Raw genomic sequence first — 19,279 nt, forward strand, 5'->3', positions numbered from 1 at the left:
GCCCCAAAGGAAATGAAACCGATGTTCAGAGAACAGGCCGAGGGGGACGCCCCAGTCCAGCCCCAGCCAGGAGGGCAGAGGCCCAGCGTGTGACCAGGATGGAGGGGCATCAGACGGCTGCACCCAGTCTCCTCGGGGTTTGGGAGAGGAGATTGGCATGCTCTGCAGCTTCGGGGGAATCCTGCTTTTCATACCTGATGACCCTTTAAGAAATGAACAAAGTGTTGGTTTCTGCTCTTGTAAAAATTGTTCTGTTTGTCCCTTGGGGTTAGTCAGCATTTACACTGCATTACTGTCATGAGCTTTCCCCTCTGGGACGAGCACTTGGCCTCGTTTGGGGGCCCAGAATATACGTCAGATGCACCAGCGGCCCGTGTGCTGGACTGAGGCACTGACGCCAAAGTGAACATGGCCTTAGCTCCCTCCCCGTCTGCGTCTGCGTGGTCTATGTCCTCGGGGCCTGGGTCTCCTGGGGAGGCCCTGGTGCTGTCAGGGTGGTGATGGGCTCTGGGTGAACTTGCACGTTGGCCCTGCCCCAGAGGGCAGGGAGGACCGGGCCCCTGAGCCTGGGGCTGGCAGTTTTTGCTTTGAGAGGCCAGTTCTCCTCCCGGGGGCCTGTTCACAGTGGAAGCAGGTCCTCCACTCTGGAATCGCAGCATCATGACAAATACATCCTGTAAAAACACCGGCGGCTTCAGATCATAAAAAGCGGCCACTTCAGTGCAAATAGCTCCTGTGGAACGAGGCCTTTCAAGTGTCACTGCACAGCTTCTCTTGGTCCCGAGAGACCCCGGGCTGGAACTCGAGGGGAGAAGGCCCTTCTCGCTGCTGCTGGCTCATGGCAGAGACGCGGGGACACAGGCCAGGGCACCCAACCCCACGTCTCTCCACTTTTCCTGTTTGCCACTTGCCCAGACGGCCAGTTAACTTCCAACCCATCATCATTCATCTTCATGCCCCAGCAAGAACTTCCAAGTCAAATGACTGTCTCTAGTTTTAAAAGTGAACACAAATTTGGGAAAGCAAAAGTTGACTAAAATCGGGAGAAATCAGTGGAGTGAAAGGGCACGGAGGCAGCGTCACGGGAGCCCAGTGCCTGCCCCACGTCGCGCCGCCAAGAGCAGCGCTCGTTCTCTGAGGAATTTCATTTCCCTTCAGAAGGAGGCTTCTGGTCAGGCTAGGGAATTTCTCCTGTTAATTAGTACCTGTTTTGACTCCTGTATAATTGCGAATGGGTTTGTCTGTTTAACACTAAGTACACCATTAACTCTCCCGGGTGTGGAGACTCATCCAGCATAATCACTGCCAGCTGAGACCCCCGAGGGCACCCTGTGCAAAGGACAGCACAGATGCCCTGCGACCAGCAGCTTTTAGGACCGACAAAGATAAGGAGGGGAAGGTGGCGACTCACAGCCCACGGCGGCAGCGAGGACGTCCCTGTGCTCGAGGTCCCCTATGATGGACGCCCTACCTCCGAATGTTCTGTCTGCTCCAAAGCCCGCCAGGCTCTCCCTTCATGTCCAGAAATGGATGACGAGATTGCTTCCTCCTGGTCTAGTTAATAATTCTTACCCTCCCCCCCCCTTTTTTTTTAATTCAAGGTGAAATCGGTGCATTGTAAAGCTGGAGACACAGTTGGAGAAGGAGATCTGCTAGTGGAACTGGAATGAAGTATTTATAGCCTTTCAGTCATCACCCGATTTAATTAGCCATTTGTATTATTGTTATTTCACACTCAATTTATTCAAGCGTTTTGCAGGAACACCCCTGTGTAGCAGATTTTACATGGTCATATTTATTCCACATATAGTCAAGACCAACATTCTGCCAAAAAATCACCAATGGAAATTTTTATTGATATATAAATACTTGTACATAAGATTTGTACTTCTGGGCTTCCCTGGCAGCGCAGTGGTTGAGAGTCCGCCTGCCGATGCAGGGGACGCAGGTTCGTGCCCCAGTCTGGGAAGGTCCCACATGCCGCGGAGCGTCTGGGCCCGTGAGCCATGGCCGCTGAGCCTGCGCGTCCGGAGCCTGTGCTCCGCAGCGGGAGAGGCCACAACAGTGAGAGGCCCGCATACCGCAAAAAAAAAACAAAAAAAAAAGATTTGTACTTCTGCTGTGAGATTTCCTAGTGTCAAAATTAAATCAATAAAACTGAACATTTGTCTAAATATTAGTTTGCCCTTTTTTTGAATGAAGACAATATACATAAGAGGCTATGGGCTGTGCCAGTAGACTTTAAATACTAGTGTTTCATCAGGATCCTTTTTAAAAATTTATATAAATCCCAGTTCTTGGCCCTCAGTTTCGTTGTTAGCATTTGCCACTTTGTAACCTGATTACCTGCTTCATCCTGCTTGAGGACCTAACTCCTGCTTCTGGTCGTTCATAACCTCCCGAAGCCCAGACAGCGCAGATGATGGTCCTGGAAATCCCTCCTGTGTGGCTCTAACGGTGAGTGTGGACCCCGAGTCCCCAGGGGCGACCCCCTTCCCCGTCCCAGGGCACCGGTGCGGGTACCACTCGGGGCTCCCCTGGCCCAGTGGTGGTGGGCGGGGCTGCCACAACTCATCAGCTGACACCCATACTCGCCTTTCTGTGTTTTTGTGAAGCAAGTTTCCAATTAAGAAAAAAGGGCTAAAAATCACGGTCATGCTTTTGTGGCAGATGCAGTTACAGATCACAGTCTACCGTTAAGTTGAAGAGCGAGTGAGCTCTCCCAGTGGAGAACGAGCTTAACTCGGAACCAGCCGCTGCGTTTTCACCTGGCTCTGAAATTCGCAGAATACACTTCGTACTTTGCTGGTAAGGAAGTAGAGGCAGAGTCCTACGCTGATTTGACTCTAACCCTGACAGATTATCAGATGGAGGTGGGTAGTAATTGGTACTTCGTGCCTTGCTAAAATTATTTTAGGTGCTGTTTGTATTTGGAAGCGAAGCTTTCTGTCAGGCCTCAAAAACAAATTACTAATGTGTTGGTTCTTCTCCAAAAGGCCCGCCCCCAAACGCTGCTCACTTGAGGGGGCAGGGACTGCGCCTTGCCCTGCGCTCCCGTGAGCTTCCGTCTGAAGCTGGGCTGTTCAGCTGCTCTGCCAGCAAGTGGGCGCTTGCTATTTTGCTAGATGAGAATGAAAAGAACCTTCTACCAAATAAGGAGACTTAAAAAGAGGGCCAACAATAGCACCAATGCTTTTAATATTTGATTTCCCAAAACATCTAGTTTAACCTTAAATGATCTTTAATAATCTCTGTAATAAGCCTGATCTGAAAATTATGAAGAATGATGTTATATATATTCAGAAGTACTCTAAAATACAGCGTGTTTTTCTTGAGGTTCTTTTATTACACTGAGACGTCTAAAATCAACTTTAAAAAAATTTCTCAGTGCTACAGGTCAGACAGAACTGATAGAGCAGGGCTGTTAAAATCTAGCTGCCACACAAAGTCTTTATATTCATTTTAAATGTTATCTTCAAACTAAAGCAAAGCAAAGGAAAAAACAAAAAACACCAACATAATAAAAGCATAACATGAGTTTTCAAAATGTCATTTAGGGGAATTAAAATTCTGAGTTTTTCTCATCCAGTACGTTCAAGCCCATGATGCTCTTTAAGCAGCAAGCAATAAAGCAGCATCAGCAAGACATTTCAGGAAACAATCTTGTTATTAGTCATGTCAAAATTATTTGGGAAATCGGCTGCCCCACCCCCCCACCCCCCATAGAGATTTATAAATGTTTGTTTCAAAGGGTGTTCTCGGGCTTTTGCATTCAGTGAGTGCGGACCAGTGAGGCCATCTTCCAACCACCAGGCTCTCGGTCCTCGGGCGGCCGTTCCCCTCGCACTTCTCATCTGCTTTCCCGCGGACTATAGCGAAGCCCGTGCTCCCCCTGTGAGTCGTAATCGTCGTGGTACGGGAGGTGGACCCACTCGGGCGGGTAGGTGGCCGTGCTGTACACGAAGCACTGTAGGGTCCCGCCCGCCCCCTCAACAGCGACTGTCACCCGGGTGCGCTGGTACATGTCCGGGCAGCCTTCGAACTCATCCAGAAAGCGCAGCATCTGCTCGTCCACGGCGTAGACCTCCCCAGCCACTCGGCGCCCCTGGCCCGGCAGGTTCAGCAGCCACGGGATGTTGCGCTGCCCCGCGATCACCAGCGGGTACGGCTCGACCGTGCGACCCCAGCCCCGGAAGGCCGCGCGACCGTGGGCGCTCTCCAGCAGGACCCGGTGGTTGGGCTGGCCCGTCTTCAGGGTCCCGTACACGAACACGTGGGCCATGCAGCCGGGAGCTGCGAGCGAGCGAGGACGGACGCACAGGTCCCACGCGGCGGGGAAACGGGTGGCCTCGCCCCGGGCCTCCACTCCCGACCAGACGACACCCTTCCCAGGCAGGGTTCCAGGAAGAGCGACTCGTGTCAGATGAGGCAGCCCGTCGTCGCGGCAAGCCCTGTAGAAGTGCGGTTTTGTAGAGCAGTTAGTTTTCAGTCTCTTTAAGAGGACTTTAAACAGTAAATATTACAGAAAAGTAAAAATAACGATAAGCAAATAGAAACATATATATATACACACACACACACACGTGTATATTTATATACATGAATAATCACCTGTCATCGGCTACCAAAGAGAATTCCGGTTTCAGCACTAAATTTACATTCTGGCCCTGGCAAGACGCAGCAAAACGTTAGCTGCACCTTTCTGTGTTCCTTCCTTCTTCAAGGTCCTAGAGGGTGACACTGCCTCCCTGTGACTCAGCCCAGCGACCGACCATGTCTCCAGTGAGAGAGAAGGTAAATATTTACCCCCCTTCCTGGGTCTGGGCCACAGATTATTACATAACCGACCAAAGTGATTTGTGTAAAAGTGACTCAAACAAAAATGGAAACGAAAAGTTAAATGTATGGGCCCCTCTTCCAAGCCTGGGCCCCTCTTCCAAGCCTGGCATCTAGCTGCCCTGCTTGCCCCCAGCCCTTCAGACACCGAGGGACATGGCCCCGGTGTGCCAAGCGGGCTCTGCCGCCAGTCACATGGCCAAGTGGCCCTTGGAGAAGTCACACTTAACTCATAGGACTCGACTTTCTTCCCAGCAAACACGGGCTGTTCTGGGGGTCTGGGCCTCGCCCCACCTCCTCAGGGCGTCCAGGGAGGATGGGTGGTGCCCACAGGCCATCACAGCTGCCCACTCGGGCCGACCCTTCCTCTCTGCCGCCTCGGTCTCAGCCGCCAGCCTTCAGCAGGACAGAGACAGGATGGGAGCTCTCGTTGTAGTGACTGACAGCAGAGGAAGGGCAGATCGGAGTGGTGAGGCTTAAGCGGCGGCTGCCCAGGTATGCAAGTCAAGCTGTGAATGAGGAGAGCCTGGACTCGGAGGTGCAGGGGCCGAGGAGGCGGCAGGCCCACTGCTGCTGGGGGAGGGCGTGCCTGGGAGGATGGAGAGATGGAGCGGGGGGGGCCTAGGGCGGGCGGGAGCCCAGCCAGCCCCGCCTTCCCTCTCCCACACTTGCATCCGCCTTCCAGCATGTTCTGGCAGTAACAACTCCAGGTCAAAGTGGGATGCACGGCTCCCACCCTCGCCGGGACCGTCCCCCAGAACCCTGGTGGGCCCGCTGCCTGGTCCCTCCGGCCTGTCCCCGTGCAGCCCCCAGGGGCCTGGCCGCACACTCTCCAGGGCTCAGCCTGTTGGGGCCTGTGGCCGTGAGCCCTTGCCTCCCTTTCCAGGTGACACCCTCCCTGAGCGGCACCCACCACAGCCCTCCGTCACCCTGGTTGGCTCTCTTCGTGGCGCATGTTCTCTAAACCACTGCTTGCCTTGTTCGCTACCAGAACGTGAAGAGTTGAGAGCTCAGCGAAACGGCCCAGTCCCTCAAGGCCGAGTCTCGGGTTGGTGAGGACTGAGGCCACACAGCTGGGCCGGGGCCAGACCAGTTGACACTGGAGGTATCACATTGCTCCTCACTCCTGATCGCTGGTGTTCTCGTGTCCCCGCCCTTTGATTAGATTTTAAAGCAACACGTGTCCGTAAGATAAAGTCAAATAACTTCACAAGGAAACTAAAATCCCTACCCATTCCCACTCCCTTGAAGAGACCTGTTTAAGCCCCTGAACTGTTGTTGCATTTGGTATTTGTCTCCACGTTGTTGGTTATACCGCTGCTTCCCGATGTTTTAAATTGTCTGCCTTCCTACCCAAAGCAGGTGAGCACAGTGGTTTAAAGCACAGACTTTAGAACCAACTTCCCTGGGTTGAAATCCTGGCTCTGCCACTTATTAGCTGTGTGACTTTAGGCAAACAACTTAACCTCTCTGTGCCCCGGCTTCCTGGACTGTCAGAGGAGGCAGACAGACACCTGCCTGGAGGACTGCTGTGGTGGTGCAGGAGTTGACACCCGGGGCCGGTCCCGCCCACTCGGTAAGGCTGCGTCAGACGTTCCTGCTATAGAGCCTGGCGCCTGCCTCTCGCCCCACATTCCTCCAATAGGCTCACATCACAATTTTTGGTCAAATCCATATTCAGTTCAGCATTAAGACTATTTAGACACTGTTCTCAGATAAGGCACATAGTGTACTATGATTAATTTCCTTTCTTGGACTTCTTGTTTTTTTTGGAATTGAAAATTACTTCGGCCTTTTTTCCTTTTTTGCGCTTTGCTCCAGTTCCTCTGACAGCCTCCGGCCTCATGTTTTCTGAAGGCACCTGAGGAACCCTTTCGGCCCTGACCCCCCGCGGCTTCCATTCCTCCCGGGAGCTGTGGCTCCCGGCGGCCTCCCTGCTCCAGCCTGGTCTGCAGTGCATCCCACGCTTCTCCCAGAGCCCTGTCCCTGCGTCCCACGGCCCCTTCTTGGTTGACTCCCTCATTTTACTGAAGCTTGTTCTTTCCCAACCTCACTTAACAGTGTAACTAGGTGAGATTTCTCACTGCTTTCTTCCAGAATTTTGAAGTCGTTTCTTCCTTGTCTTCTGATGCTCCCGTTCATGCTGAGACATCCAGGGCCATTGGGACCCACAACCACTTGTACGGGACTCAGGTTCTTCTCTGGAGGCTCCTAGGGGCTTCTTTTCGCCCTTGGATTGTGAGGTTCTATAATAAGGAGTCTCCATGTGGGATTTTTTCATTCATTGTGCCAGAAACTTCCATCTGAAGACTCATTATCTTGGGTCCTAGGAATTTTCTTCCCTCTCCTTCCTTCCTGTTCTCTTTCTGGGTCTCCAGAACTCAGATGTTGCATATCCTGGATTAATCTCCCACTTTTCTTTTTGTAGTCTATTATCTTCCAGCACTTCTATTATTTTGAAAAATATTTTTGCCACCGTATTTATTTCCAAGATCTTTTTCCTGTTCCCTCATTTCGTCAGCATCCAGTTCTTTCTCAGCATAATCCCATCTCTCCTCATCATGAATTTGGAGGGGTTTTAAGTTTATCTTTCCCAGTATTGCCTCTACTTCTCCTAAATTCCTCTCTTCTCCTTGTTTTATGTTTCTTTAAGAGGTTTTCTTCAAGCATCTCAGTATCCTTGGCTGGCCTTTCACGTGGAAAGTGGGACACCATGCAGGAAGCTGTGTGTGAGGGGGAGCCTGTCGACTGGCCGGCCTGGCGTGAGGGCTGGATAATGGAATCCACAGGAGTGTGGACTCCTCTCCCTCCCCGTCTTTCTTTAGGGTGCCCCTCGCCTGCACCCTTGGCTGGGCCTGGTCCTCCCGACACCAGACTTCCCGCTAAGCTTCTCCCGACAGTAACCCACCCTTGCCCTGCTGGGCAGAGGGACGGTCGGGGTCTCTGCTTCCCGCTCAAACGGCCCCCTCCTCCTTTTGCACCCCTCACCCCGCCCTCACACGACTACAGGGCAGCAGTGGGAGCTTCCCTGGCGTCCGGGGCGCTGCTGGCGGGCTCCCCAGCAGGGATTTAGGTTTCCGGTGTCTCGAGGCTGCTGAGTCAGCCAGCACTCATCTCTCTATCTATCTTCCAGAATCTCGTTGCCCTCTCCCATCTGTTGTCTTCATGGGTCACGGGGAGTGGCCTTTAGGGACAGAGCGGGGATAAAGGAGACTGTTCCTCGCACCACTGCACCACCGGGCCTTCCCTCACGGGGCCCCGGCTCGGCCACTGTGTCCTTCTGGAGGCTCGACGTGGGACAGGAAGCAGCAGTGCCTCAGGAGCTGCTTGCTTAGACGGGTGGTGAGAAGAGTTCACTAGGGTACCGGAGACGGGAGTGTGTCGCCAAGAGAAAGCCAGTAACGTAGCAACTCTGGGGACCAGAGAGGCTGGTGACGGCCAGTTTACACTCCCACCTACAGTGCACAAGGGTTCCAATTTCTCCACATCCCCACTGGTACTTATTTCCTCCCTTCCTCCCTTCTCTCTCTCTCTTTTTTTATAGTGGCCATCCTAAAGGGTGTGGGGTGGTATTTCACTGTGGGTTTTTTTAAATTTTTTTATTGGAGTATAGTTGATTTACAATGTTGTGTTAGTTTCAGGTGTACAGCAAAGTGATTCAGTTATACATATTCATATATTCATTCTTTTTCAGATTCTTTACCCATATTGGTTATTACAGAATATTGAGGAGTTCCCTGTGCTATACAGTAGGTCCTTGTTGTTTATCTATTTTATATATAGTAGTGTGTGTATGTTAATCCCAAACTCCTAATTTATCCCCCCCCCGTTTCCCCTTTGGTAACCATGTTTTTGAAATCTGTGAGTGTTTTTCTGTTTTGTAAATAAGTTCATTTGTATCATTTTTTTAAATGAGAGTCCACATGAGTGATATTATATATGTCTTTCTCTTTCTGATTTACTTCACTTAGTATGATCATCTCTTGGTCCATCCATGTTGCTGCAAATGGCATTATTTCGTTCTTTTCTATGGCTGAGTAATATTCCATTGTATATACATACTACATCTTTTTTATCCATTCATCTGTCGGTGGACATTTAGGTTGCTTTCATGTCTTGGCTATTGTAAATAGTGCTGCAGTGAACACTGGGGTGCATGTATCTTTTCGAATTATGGTTTTCTTTGGATATATGCCCAGGAGTGGGATTGCTGGATCATATAGTAGTTCTATTTTTAGCTTTTAAGGAACCTCCATACTGTTCTCCATAGTGGTTCTACCAATTTACATTCCTGCCAGCAGTGTAAGGGGGGTTCCCTTTTCTCCACACCCTCTCCAGCATTTATTATTTGCAGACTTTTTGATGATGGCCATTCTGACCTGTGTGAGGTGATACCTCATAATAGTTTTGATTTGCATTTCTGTGATTACCGACGTTGAGCATCGTTTCATGTGCTTTTTGGCCACGTGTATGTCTCCTTTTGAGTGTCTATTTAGGTCTTCTGCCCATTTTTTGATCGGGTTGTTTGTTTTTTTGATATTGAGCTGCATGAGCTGTTGTATTTTGTTGTTGTTGTTTTGTTTTTTTTGCAGTACGCGGGCCTCTCACCGCCGTGGCCTCTCCTGCTGCGGAGCAACATGCTCCAGACGCGCAGACCCAGCGGCCATGGCCCACGGGCACAGCCGCTCCACGGCATGTGGGATCCTCCCAGACCGGGGCATGAACCCGTGTCCCCTGCATCGGCAGGCGGACCCTCAACCACTGCGCCACCAGGGAAGCCCGAGCTGTTGTATATTTTGGAGATTAATTCCCTTGTTGGTCACTTCGTTTGCAAATATTTTCTCCCATGCTGTGGGCTGTCTTTTCATTTTGTTTCATCGTGAGTCTTAATTTGCATTTCTGTAATGATTAGTGATGTTGAACATCTTTTCATGTTGGCCATTGCATATCTTCTTTGGAGAAATGTCTCTTCAAGTCCTTTGCCTGTTTCTTCTTTTGTTGTTGTTTTGTTTTGTTTTATTTACTTTGGTTGCGCTGGGTCTTAGTTGCAGCAGGCAGGGCTCCTTAGTTGTGGCTCGCCGGCTCCTTCAGTTGCAGCTCACTGGCTCCTTAGCTGTGGCATGCAAACTCTTAGTTGTGGCATGCATGTGGGATCTAGTTCCCTGACCAGGGCTAGAACCCATGTCCCCTGCATTGGGAGGAGGATTCTTAACCACTGTACCACCAGGGAAGCCCTGGTGCCTGTTTTTTAATCAGACTTTTTTTCTTTGTTGAGTTACTGGAGTTCTCTGTATCTTCTGGATATTAACCTCTTATTAGATATATGATTTGCAAATATTTTCTCCCATTTCATAGGTTGAGGTCACCTTTTTACTCTGTTGATTGTGTTTTTTGCTGCACAGAAGTTTTAAATTTTGATGTCACCCAATTCTTGCTTTTATTGCCTGTCATTCTGGTGTCATATCCAAGAAACCCTTGCCAAGCCCAGTGTCATGAAGCTTTTGCCCTGTGTCTTCTCCTAAGAGTTTTATAGTTTAGCTCTTACGTTGAGCACTTTTATCCATGTTGAGTTAATCTTTGTATACAGTGTAAAGTAAGGACCCAACTTCATGCTTTTGCATATAAATATCTAGTTTTCCAATTGTTGAAAAGACCATCTGTTCCCTGTTGGTCTTTCCACCTTTGTCAAAAATCATTTGACCATATATCTAAGGATTTATTTCTGGGTTATTTCTGCATTCTCTATTGTGTTCAATTGATCTACATATCTGTCTTAATGTCAGTATCATGCTGTTTTGATTGCTGTAGCTTTGCAGTATGTTTTGAAATCAAGACATATGAGACCTCCAACTTTATTGTTTTTTTGTTTTTTCCTCAAGATTGCTCTGCTCACTTGGGGTCCCTTGAAATTCCATATGAATTTCAGGATGGGTTTTTTTGGGGGTTTTTTTTTCCTGAAAGAAACACTATTGGGAATTTTGACAAGAATAGCATTAAATCTGTTTAGGTGGTACTGACATCTTAACAATATTAAGTCTTCCAATCCATGAAGAGGTCTTTCTATTTAATTTCTTTCAACAATGTTTTGTAGTTTTCAGTGTACAAGTCTTTCATCTCCTTGGTTAAGTTTCCTAAGTATTTTATTCTTTTTGATGTTATTGTAAGTGGAATTGTTTAAAAAACTTTTTTTGGATTGTTCATCATTAATGTATTGAAATGCAACTGACTTTTGTACACTGATTTTGTACCCTGCAACTTTGCTGAATTCATTTACTAGTTTTAATAGTTTTCTTGTAGAAATGTTAGGATTTTCTACATAAGATCATGTGGACAGACAGAATCCTTCTTCTTCCTTTCCAATTTGGATGACTTTTATTACTTTTTCTTGCCTGATTGTCCACGTATAACTTTTATCACTATATTGAATAAAAGTGGTAAAAGCAAACATCCCTATCTATAAAGCTTTTTCACCATTAAGTGTGATGTTAGCTTTGGGCTTGTCATATACAGCCTGTATTAGGCTGAGGTAATTTCCTTCTATTCCTAGTTTAAGTGTTTTACCATGAAGTGGTGTTGAATCTTGTCAAATGATTTTCTGTACCAATTGAGATGATAGTTCTTTTTTCCTTCATTCTGTTACAGTAGTGTACTATAGGGCTTCCCTGGTGGCGCAGTGGTTGAGAGTCTGCCCGCCGATGCAGGGGACACAGGTTCATGCCCCGGTCCGGGAGGATCCCACATGCTGCGGAGTGGCTGGGCCCGTGAGCCATGGCTGCTGAGCCTATGCGTCTGGAGCCTGTGCTCCACAGCAGGAGGCCACAGCAGTGAGAGGCCCGCGTACTGCAAAAAAAAAAAGGTAGTAGTGTACTATATTGACTGATTTTCATATGTTGAACCATCCTTGCATTCCAATAAATCCCCCTTGGTCATGGTATATAATCCTTTTGTGTTATTGAATTCTCTTTGCTAGTATTTTGTTTAGAATTTTTGCATCAATCTTTGTCAGAGATATTAGTCTGTACTTTTCTTATAGTGTCTTCTTCTGCCTTCGGTTATCAGAGTTGTGCTGGCCTCATTGAATGAGTTTGGAAGTGTTTCCCTCCTTTTAAATTTTTGGGAAGAGTTTGAGGAGAACTCATGCTGATTCTCTTTACATGTTTGGTAGACTTCACCAGTGAAGCCAGCTGGTTCTGGAATTTTCATTGTGGAGAGACTTTTGATTACTGAGTCAATCTTCTTACTAGTTATAGGTCTGTTCAGATTTTCGATTTCATCATGATTCAGTCTTAGTAAGGTATGTGTTTCTAGGAATTTATCCATTTCATTTAGGTTACCAATTTGTTGCCATACAATTGTTCACAGTATTCTCTTACAATCCTTTATATTTTTGTAAAATGGGTTTTAACGTTCTTTCATTTTTTAGTTATTTGCATCTTCTCTTTTTTCTTAGTTAATCTAGTTAAAAAGTTTGTTGCTCTTTTAAGAAAATCAACTCTTGGTTTCATTGATTTTTCTCTATTCACCTCTGTTCTCATCTGTATTATTTCCTTCCTCTGCTAGCTTTGGGTTTAGTTTTTCTTTTTCGCGTTCCTTATCGCCCTATACTCCTGTTCCTTGTACGTCGTGTTCAGCTGATTTCCAAGGGCTGCTGTGAAGGTCACAGCCATCAGAATATGTGAAAAGACTATTTCATTGGCCAGATCCGCTCAGACCACAGCCAGGGCTAACTCAAAATATGCCTGTGATTCACTCAGGCCAGAAACAAACACACTGGGCCCCTCCTGACACACACCTCTGGGCCAGGCTACGAGAGGGCAGCACTGCTGCTGCAGAAGGGAATGCTACCTTCTGAGGCTCATACATTACAGTCTGTCTTCCACCCCATTCTCCTCCTGCCATGTAGTAGTTCCTTCCACGGCAATGGGTTATGGTTGGCGTCTTGAATAAAATGCAAGTACTTGATTCAATAAATAACGGATAGAAACAGCTGTAGGTGAGCCATTTGGGCTTTTCCAGAGCAACTTGAAGAGTGCCCATCAGGAGCGGTTGCATCTCTGCTTTAATGTGAAGTAGATGCTCCCAGGTAGGCCTGTTCTAGGACACTGATGGTCAGGTCAGGCCAGCCCCTGCAGGGAACATCATTGGGCTGGATGGCCATTAAAGGGCACAGTGCACACACGTAAGTGTAAAGAAGGACACTGTGGTACAATGACAGGCCTGAATCAAATTCCCACCTCCACCACCTAACAAACAACGGTGGGTCTCTGGGAACGTTATTTAAACTCTCTGAACTTCTATGCCTGTTCTTTAAAACTGCATTCATCCTGCCTCCCTAAGAGCTAATCACTACTGACTGCCAACTGTGGGTCAGGCCTCAGGACCCGATGAAGGTTAATTAAGTCCCTTTTCCCCTTGACCCTGTTCCCGCCTAAGTTCTCCATCCCAACTCCTTCCTTTATAAAGATCTTATATATCTACTAGCTTATATTCTTCTCAAGGAAGCCCCTTATAAATAAAACAAAAAAGAACATTCTACATAATAAATGGGAGAGGGAATCAAGCCGTATCAAGCATTAGTTGTGGCCTTCATTTTTCAGAGCCAAAGCAAATACCTGGGAAGGTGATTGATATTACATAGAAATGATCATGGTTAAGCCACAGGGTGTTGATTCCAACTCTGTAGAAAATCAGTTCAGTAACTTTCTTCCACAGAAGATGATAGCTTATTTCCATTAAAAAAAAACAAAACCTGGCAATAAAAATTTAAACTTTTCTAGGAAATAATGTAGCCTCATAGAATGATCAAATTATAGTTTTCTACATTTTATCTACTGAATTTTATCCTTTATAATAATAGTTTGAGAATACTACTTATGTAATAGAAAACTAATATTCTGCATTTCTGGCTCCTTTCACAAGAAAAACATCATTACCTTTCTGATTATGTTTTGAACAACAAACACAGATCCTTCAGGAAGAGCCTCATCCCTGTGGGGATTGAGAAAGGATCAGAGTTAAGCACTGAAACAAGCAATTAAGTCCCATTAGAGGATTAAGGCACTCATGTTCACTTTGAGTCAGAAAAATGAATTGTGAATAAAATCATGTACAACCAAGAGGTTACTTGTCAAAGTTAATAAATTAGATAACTGGAGGGCAAAGTGGAAAGCACAGAAGTTGAATGGCCACATGAGCACCGGCGAGGAAACTGGTTTTTGTATTCAAAACTGGGTTTTGAATTCACCGGACAAGATCCACCATCTCAAGATGCCGTAGCAACGTGGGACGGGGTGGGGGTTGCCACATGGTGCTGTCTTTAATAGGTGCATTCCATGAAGAGAAAGCCTAAAGGCGTTTCCACCCTATTATGTCACCACCCCCCATGCATAGATTTCCCTATAATATCTTATTAATAAAAGACTCTGTGGAAGAGACATACAAGATATATTAACATTCAACTTGATGCATTTTACTTTTGGGTTTTAGAACTGATTCTAAATGAACTCAAGCGATGCCTTTGCAAGCAACTTTCCTGATTGGGAGGCCCTGCTGTGATCAGGACTTAGTCACCCTCCCCTTGGGAGTCTTAAAGCCCAAAAGCTGAACCCTTGTCTCAAACCCAACTAGTTAGGAATAATGTGGACATCCAGGGGTCAGCCCAGAGGTGGAAGAGGCTCAGAGAGAGTCTCAAAAAGTTTTATTTCAGCAAAATTTGGTTAGTTTAACATTGTCAATATTTAAGAAAACAAAAACACTCATGGAAATGTCCATCTGGCCTGGCACTGCTTGAAATGCCTCTGTCACTTATTCAGCAGTTTTCTTACTGAAACACAGTCCATCTAGAGTTTCATATTTCATCGCTGAAGCAGAAATTGAAAGTCATTATGAGTCCTTCGCATAATTATTGGGGTTTTCCTGCTTAATATTTTTTCTTAGCCACCTGGTGGCAAGAGTGTAAAAGGCAGGACTTAATTTTAGAGTTTAATCTGCTAGTTTACAAATTAACTATTGCACACACTGGGACCATATTTAGAAACACACACACATACCAGCTGCCAAAGGATTTAAATGGACACCAGCTTCTAACGTGAAAACAACCTTTAAAAATGAAAAAAGGTGTCTCCACAAAAATATTCATCCTGTATTAATATTTAATGACAGGAGGAAATGCTAGACAGCTGGAAATGATGACATACAGATTTTACTGTTTTCTCTAAGTGATAAATCCTTAAGCCGTGAACACTGCCTGCCTGCTGTAGAGGTGAGACTGTGCTAGAAAAGACAGGTGAAACGACCGGCTTCGGTCGCACCAAGTTACGGCTCTGCCGCTCGCCCCTGTCTGGACACCCAGCAGCCCCGCATCTCTGCCTCCCCGCCTGCCTCCTGTATAAGTAGCTTTTCTCGTTCAACATTGTGTGTCAAAGTTGACTCCCACCGAACCCGTGATGGCCCCTGTCACAGCGAGGACCAGCTTCAGCGAAGCCATGCGCTACCTCGTGTGGCCACGGGCCCGGGCATGGCCTCAGCCGACGTTACTCAGGGCCGCCGAACATCGGTAAAAGGCACGTGTGATGTGTGCTCGTTTCTCCTTGTATAGGAACTGCTGTCCCTTCCTACTGTAACGTTCCTGTCCCTGGAGAGACGCCTGAGTGTCTGCTATAGTTACACAGTCATTCTTCAGAGGTTTCTAGGGCTGTAGGAAACAGGTGAAAAAACAAACCGCCTCGACCTCTGCCCTGGAGCTCGGTCAGCCTCTCCTGGGCCGGGCGCTTCCAGGGAGGCCGCGCGTCCTGTGGCCGCTTTGATGCTCCCCCCTCGCACTGCCTTCTTTGCAACAGCCGCCAGGGCTTCCTGCCCACCGCCCCGCTGGAGACCCCAGAAACGTGTATGGCAGGACACCCTTCTGACGTGAGCCCAGCAGCCCGGGCGACGCAGTGCCTCTGAAATCCAGAGGCTGGGTCCACACTCGCAGTCTCCCCAGACTCCGAGCCTTCGCGGGTCCGCGAGGACAAGCGGCGCGTCCCGGTCCTGATGCCCCACGGGGCCTCCGAGTGCTGCCTGGCAACCGTCCCGCGGGCTTTGCCCACGCCAGAAATTCTTAGAAGAAAAAGAAAACTTTTAATGCCACACCATTTTAAAGGCCACTGTGTTGCCATCTTTTAAGCATACAGTGACCACTAGGGAGATGTGATGGTCGGCCGCCGCCAGGCGCACTCTGAGGTCCGTCAGGAGCAGCTGGACAGGCCTGGCGCCGTCGGGAAAGGGCCGTAGGGGACGGTGGGATGCGGAGCGGGCGGCTGCAGCGGAGGCGCTGCCCGCGGCGGGCTCCCAGGCACCGGGAGGCGCGGCCGGGGGAGCACCGCTCGTGTCCTGGCGAGTCGGACCCCCGGAACAGTCCTCATCACCAAGAGCCCACCTGCCCGGTGGGCGCGGCTTCAGGCTCAGAGGGGAAAATATGAATAATGCCACCCCCAGGACTGAGAGCATTTTTACCGTGTTAGATGCTAGATGCTTCGCTTACGCTAACACTCAAAGCGAGATCGCCTCACTCCCCACCGCTGTCCAGTTTACAGACGGGGAAACTAGGAGATGAAACGCGATGTACACAGATGGCCAGGCTGAAGACCTGCTTTCACGCCCCTCCCTGCCCTGCAGGGGCTCCGCCAGCTCCAGGAGGAGGTGTCCTCTCCTGCCTCCTGCGCAGACGCAGAACAGGAACAACTCCCAGCCCCCGAAGGGCCCCCGGCAGCCATGGCCCGGGAACACCCCCCACCAGGTTCCATTTCCATCCTCGTCCCTAAGGTGCCCGCAGGTGTTCCGCAGGCGCGGAGCACACACCAGGGTAGCCTGCCCGGGGAATGTGCACCCAGAAGCGGTCCCTATCCCAGGACAGTTAGCAGTCGTATCTGGACGTGTGTTGCGTAAGTGATGAGGGCACGAGCGCCTACTAGCCAGGAGAGGAGGTCCGTGCAGCCCCAGCGGCTCACCGTGTTCCCCACGACCCAGAAGCACAGGATCCCGGCGGACCCACGACCGGTGGGATCAGCGAGACTCAGCAAGGCCGAGGCGCGAGCTACATCGACACCTGGCGCAGCCGGGAGAGGCCACCTTTCCATTCCAAGCAGAACCGGCTCTGAACGCAGGAAGGACGCAACAACGGCGTTCATAGAAACACCAGCAGGCCAGAAACTCTACCCTCTCCTTCCTTCCTTGGGTGCCTCTCCCAACAGGCCAGCCACACACACGAGACACACATGGGGGGCAAGGGCGACCCCCAGAGCCCCCGGGTTCCCGTCCGCAGTCTCCGCTCCAGCACCAGGCGCCGAAGGCGGACAGTGTTGGTAGAGTTGGCATATGTCAAGAAGGGAAATCAATATAGTTGAGGCAGTTTTGAGCAGAGCTTCCAGTTCTGGTAAGAATAAAGTACATAGGTGTGCACAAGTTACAAAATACTGTCATACATATGAGTTAAGTGTTCCTATGTTTGCATTTAAACTTAAAATTGAAGTTGCGCAACATAAAGATAAATGAAAAACTCAAGGCTGAGAATGCAGTATAACAATAAATAATAAAATAATATATAATTAAATAAAATATAAATAATAAAATAGCAACTGAAAAACACCATGACAAGTCAAGAGAGACTGAAGAAAGGAAAAGGCTGCCTATTTTAGGAACTTCAACAGTACCTTCTCCTGCCTTCTGAACAAGGGACCCCGCATTTTCATTTTGCACTTTGTCTTGCCTGGAATCATTCTTTCTAAACTGTTTCTTGGAACCACAAAGCTCCTCAAGGGTGGGGGGCCTAAACTTCATTTCACATCTTCCACGTCAGCCAGCACAGTTCAGTGCGTGCAGTAGCCACTTAATAAATACTTGCTGCAGTAAGCCAAGGGATTTCCCTCTCGGTCCAGATTCCCAAAGAGGTCCCGCAGGCCTTCAGCCTGTTTGGAATCTCTCAATTTCTCTATCACAAAAACCACAGGTTCAGATACTGCTCAGGGTGCAAAATCGATGGACGTCACATTCAGTCCTGTGGCTCCACCAGCACTTCCTTCAGATGCCCAGACACGGATGCAAGGGCCAGGGAGGGTGAAGTGCTCTGGACTCAGACTGTGACTCAGGGCCAGGCACTGCCTCCCAGCCTTCCCGGGAGCAGCAGTAAACATCCATGCCCGACAAAACCTTCATCCAGAAGCTGCAAAACCAACCTCTAGGGACAGTACTCGGACCAGCCAGTATGGGGTCAGGGGATTTCTTATCTCTATTAGGACAGTAGTTCCATGGGCGTATACATTTGTCAGAATCATCCATCTGTACTTAATGTGAGTTTTCTTGTGTGTAAATCACACATCAAGGAAAGTTGAGCTAAAAAAAAAGATTAAATGGGATCATGGAAAGAAGGCAATCCGTAGGCTACTCACTCCGTAATTACTACCAGTTTACATTTTTATCTGAGTTCAACACACTTCACAATCCCTAATCAGCAGCAAAAACTTAACATCTTTCATTTCGATTTCCACCATCATCTGAGTATTTCCAAAGTATTTCTAAAACAGCTTTGTAGTGGCCTCCCTTAAACTCAATTATTTTCTGGAACCCAACATACAATGAAACAAGACAGACTTCTCTGTGACTGTTACCTGGGTTCCTGGAAGGAGGGCAGTGGAAAGGCAGAGAAGTCCTAGGTGTGGCCCAGGACACAGGGGCCTCCGAGGGGCGGGGAATGGGATTAAGATCGGGCCTCGCCAGCTGTCATCAGCCACCCAGGGCCCGTCTGCACTGGCTGCTGACCAAGCAGAGACTTCCCACAGTTGCCCCCTAGGAAACGCAGCAAATGCTTTGCCTTTTAGAATGTTTTTTGCAGGTCTGCTAGAGGAGCAGCTTTTAACTTGCTTGCTGGCAGTTGCTCAAAGCATATTTACTCTGCCTGGAGCAAGTCAACGGGGAAGAGCCAGGAATCTAGGTCTGCCCCCAGCCCCACCCCCTCTGCAGGGCACCGGAAGGGCCAGCAGGTCTGGGTGAAGGCAGGTAACTCCCACCCTACATTGTATGCCCCCCAAAGATCTTTTTTTTCCTCTTGAAGACAACTCAGGCAGAAAGCAGAGGAGGGAACGGGAATGACAACCCATTAGTGGACAATTTAAAAGGTTTCGTCTTTCAGAAACATTTTAAGGCTGAAATGTGTAACTTAAAATGATTTTTATTTGACTCTTTTGCTTTCCTAGGTGAGAAATGGGAGTTTGGGAACGTAACTTTAAGTTAGAAGCAGCACAGAAGAACAATTAGAAAATATCACACAAAGCCATTCATTCCCTCCTAGGTCGTTGGCTAACAAAATGTCCTAAAAAGAAGATAAATACACCCATTTCAACAACTCCTAGATAACCATTTTAGAAGTCAGGCCTACCCGAAAGTGAATAAAGTAGTTACAAATGCAGGT

The 19,279-nt window shown here is 48.3% G+C and overlaps 2 protein-coding genes across 7 annotated transcripts in view; one reads left to right on the top strand and one right to left on the bottom strand.

The window, feature by feature from the left end:
* PCCA (propionyl-CoA carboxylase subunit alpha) overlaps positions 1-19,279 on the top strand; it is a 389,666-nt gene that overhangs the window by 357,415 nt on the left and 12,972 nt on the right. For 5 of the 6 annotated variants that reach the window (XM_019920938.3, XM_073795385.1, XM_073795384.1 and 2 more), the window contains one exon: positions 1,602-2,174. In XM_019920938.3, the coding sequence (XP_019776497.2) occupies positions 1,602-1,670 (69 nt within the window). In that variant the 3' untranslated portion in view covers positions 1,671-2,174. Of the gene's footprint in view, positions 1-1,601; positions 8,586-19,279 lie in introns of those variants that run through there. The other variant, XM_073795382.1, reaches the window with a different exon arrangement.
* Positions 3,176-4,282, bottom strand: GGACT (gamma-glutamylamine cyclotransferase). Its single transcript, XM_033843695.2, has one exon. The coding sequence runs from the start codon at positions 4,280-4,282 to the stop codon at positions 3,851-3,853; it is 432 nt and encodes a 143-aa protein (XP_033699586.1). The 3' UTR covers positions 3,176-3,850.

This window comes from Tursiops truncatus, chromosome 18 (genome assembly GCF_011762595.2).
Source record: "Tursiops truncatus isolate mTurTru1 chromosome 18, mTurTru1.mat.Y, whole genome shotgun sequence".
NCBI lineage: Eukaryota > Metazoa > Chordata > Mammalia > Artiodactyla > Delphinidae > Tursiops > Tursiops truncatus.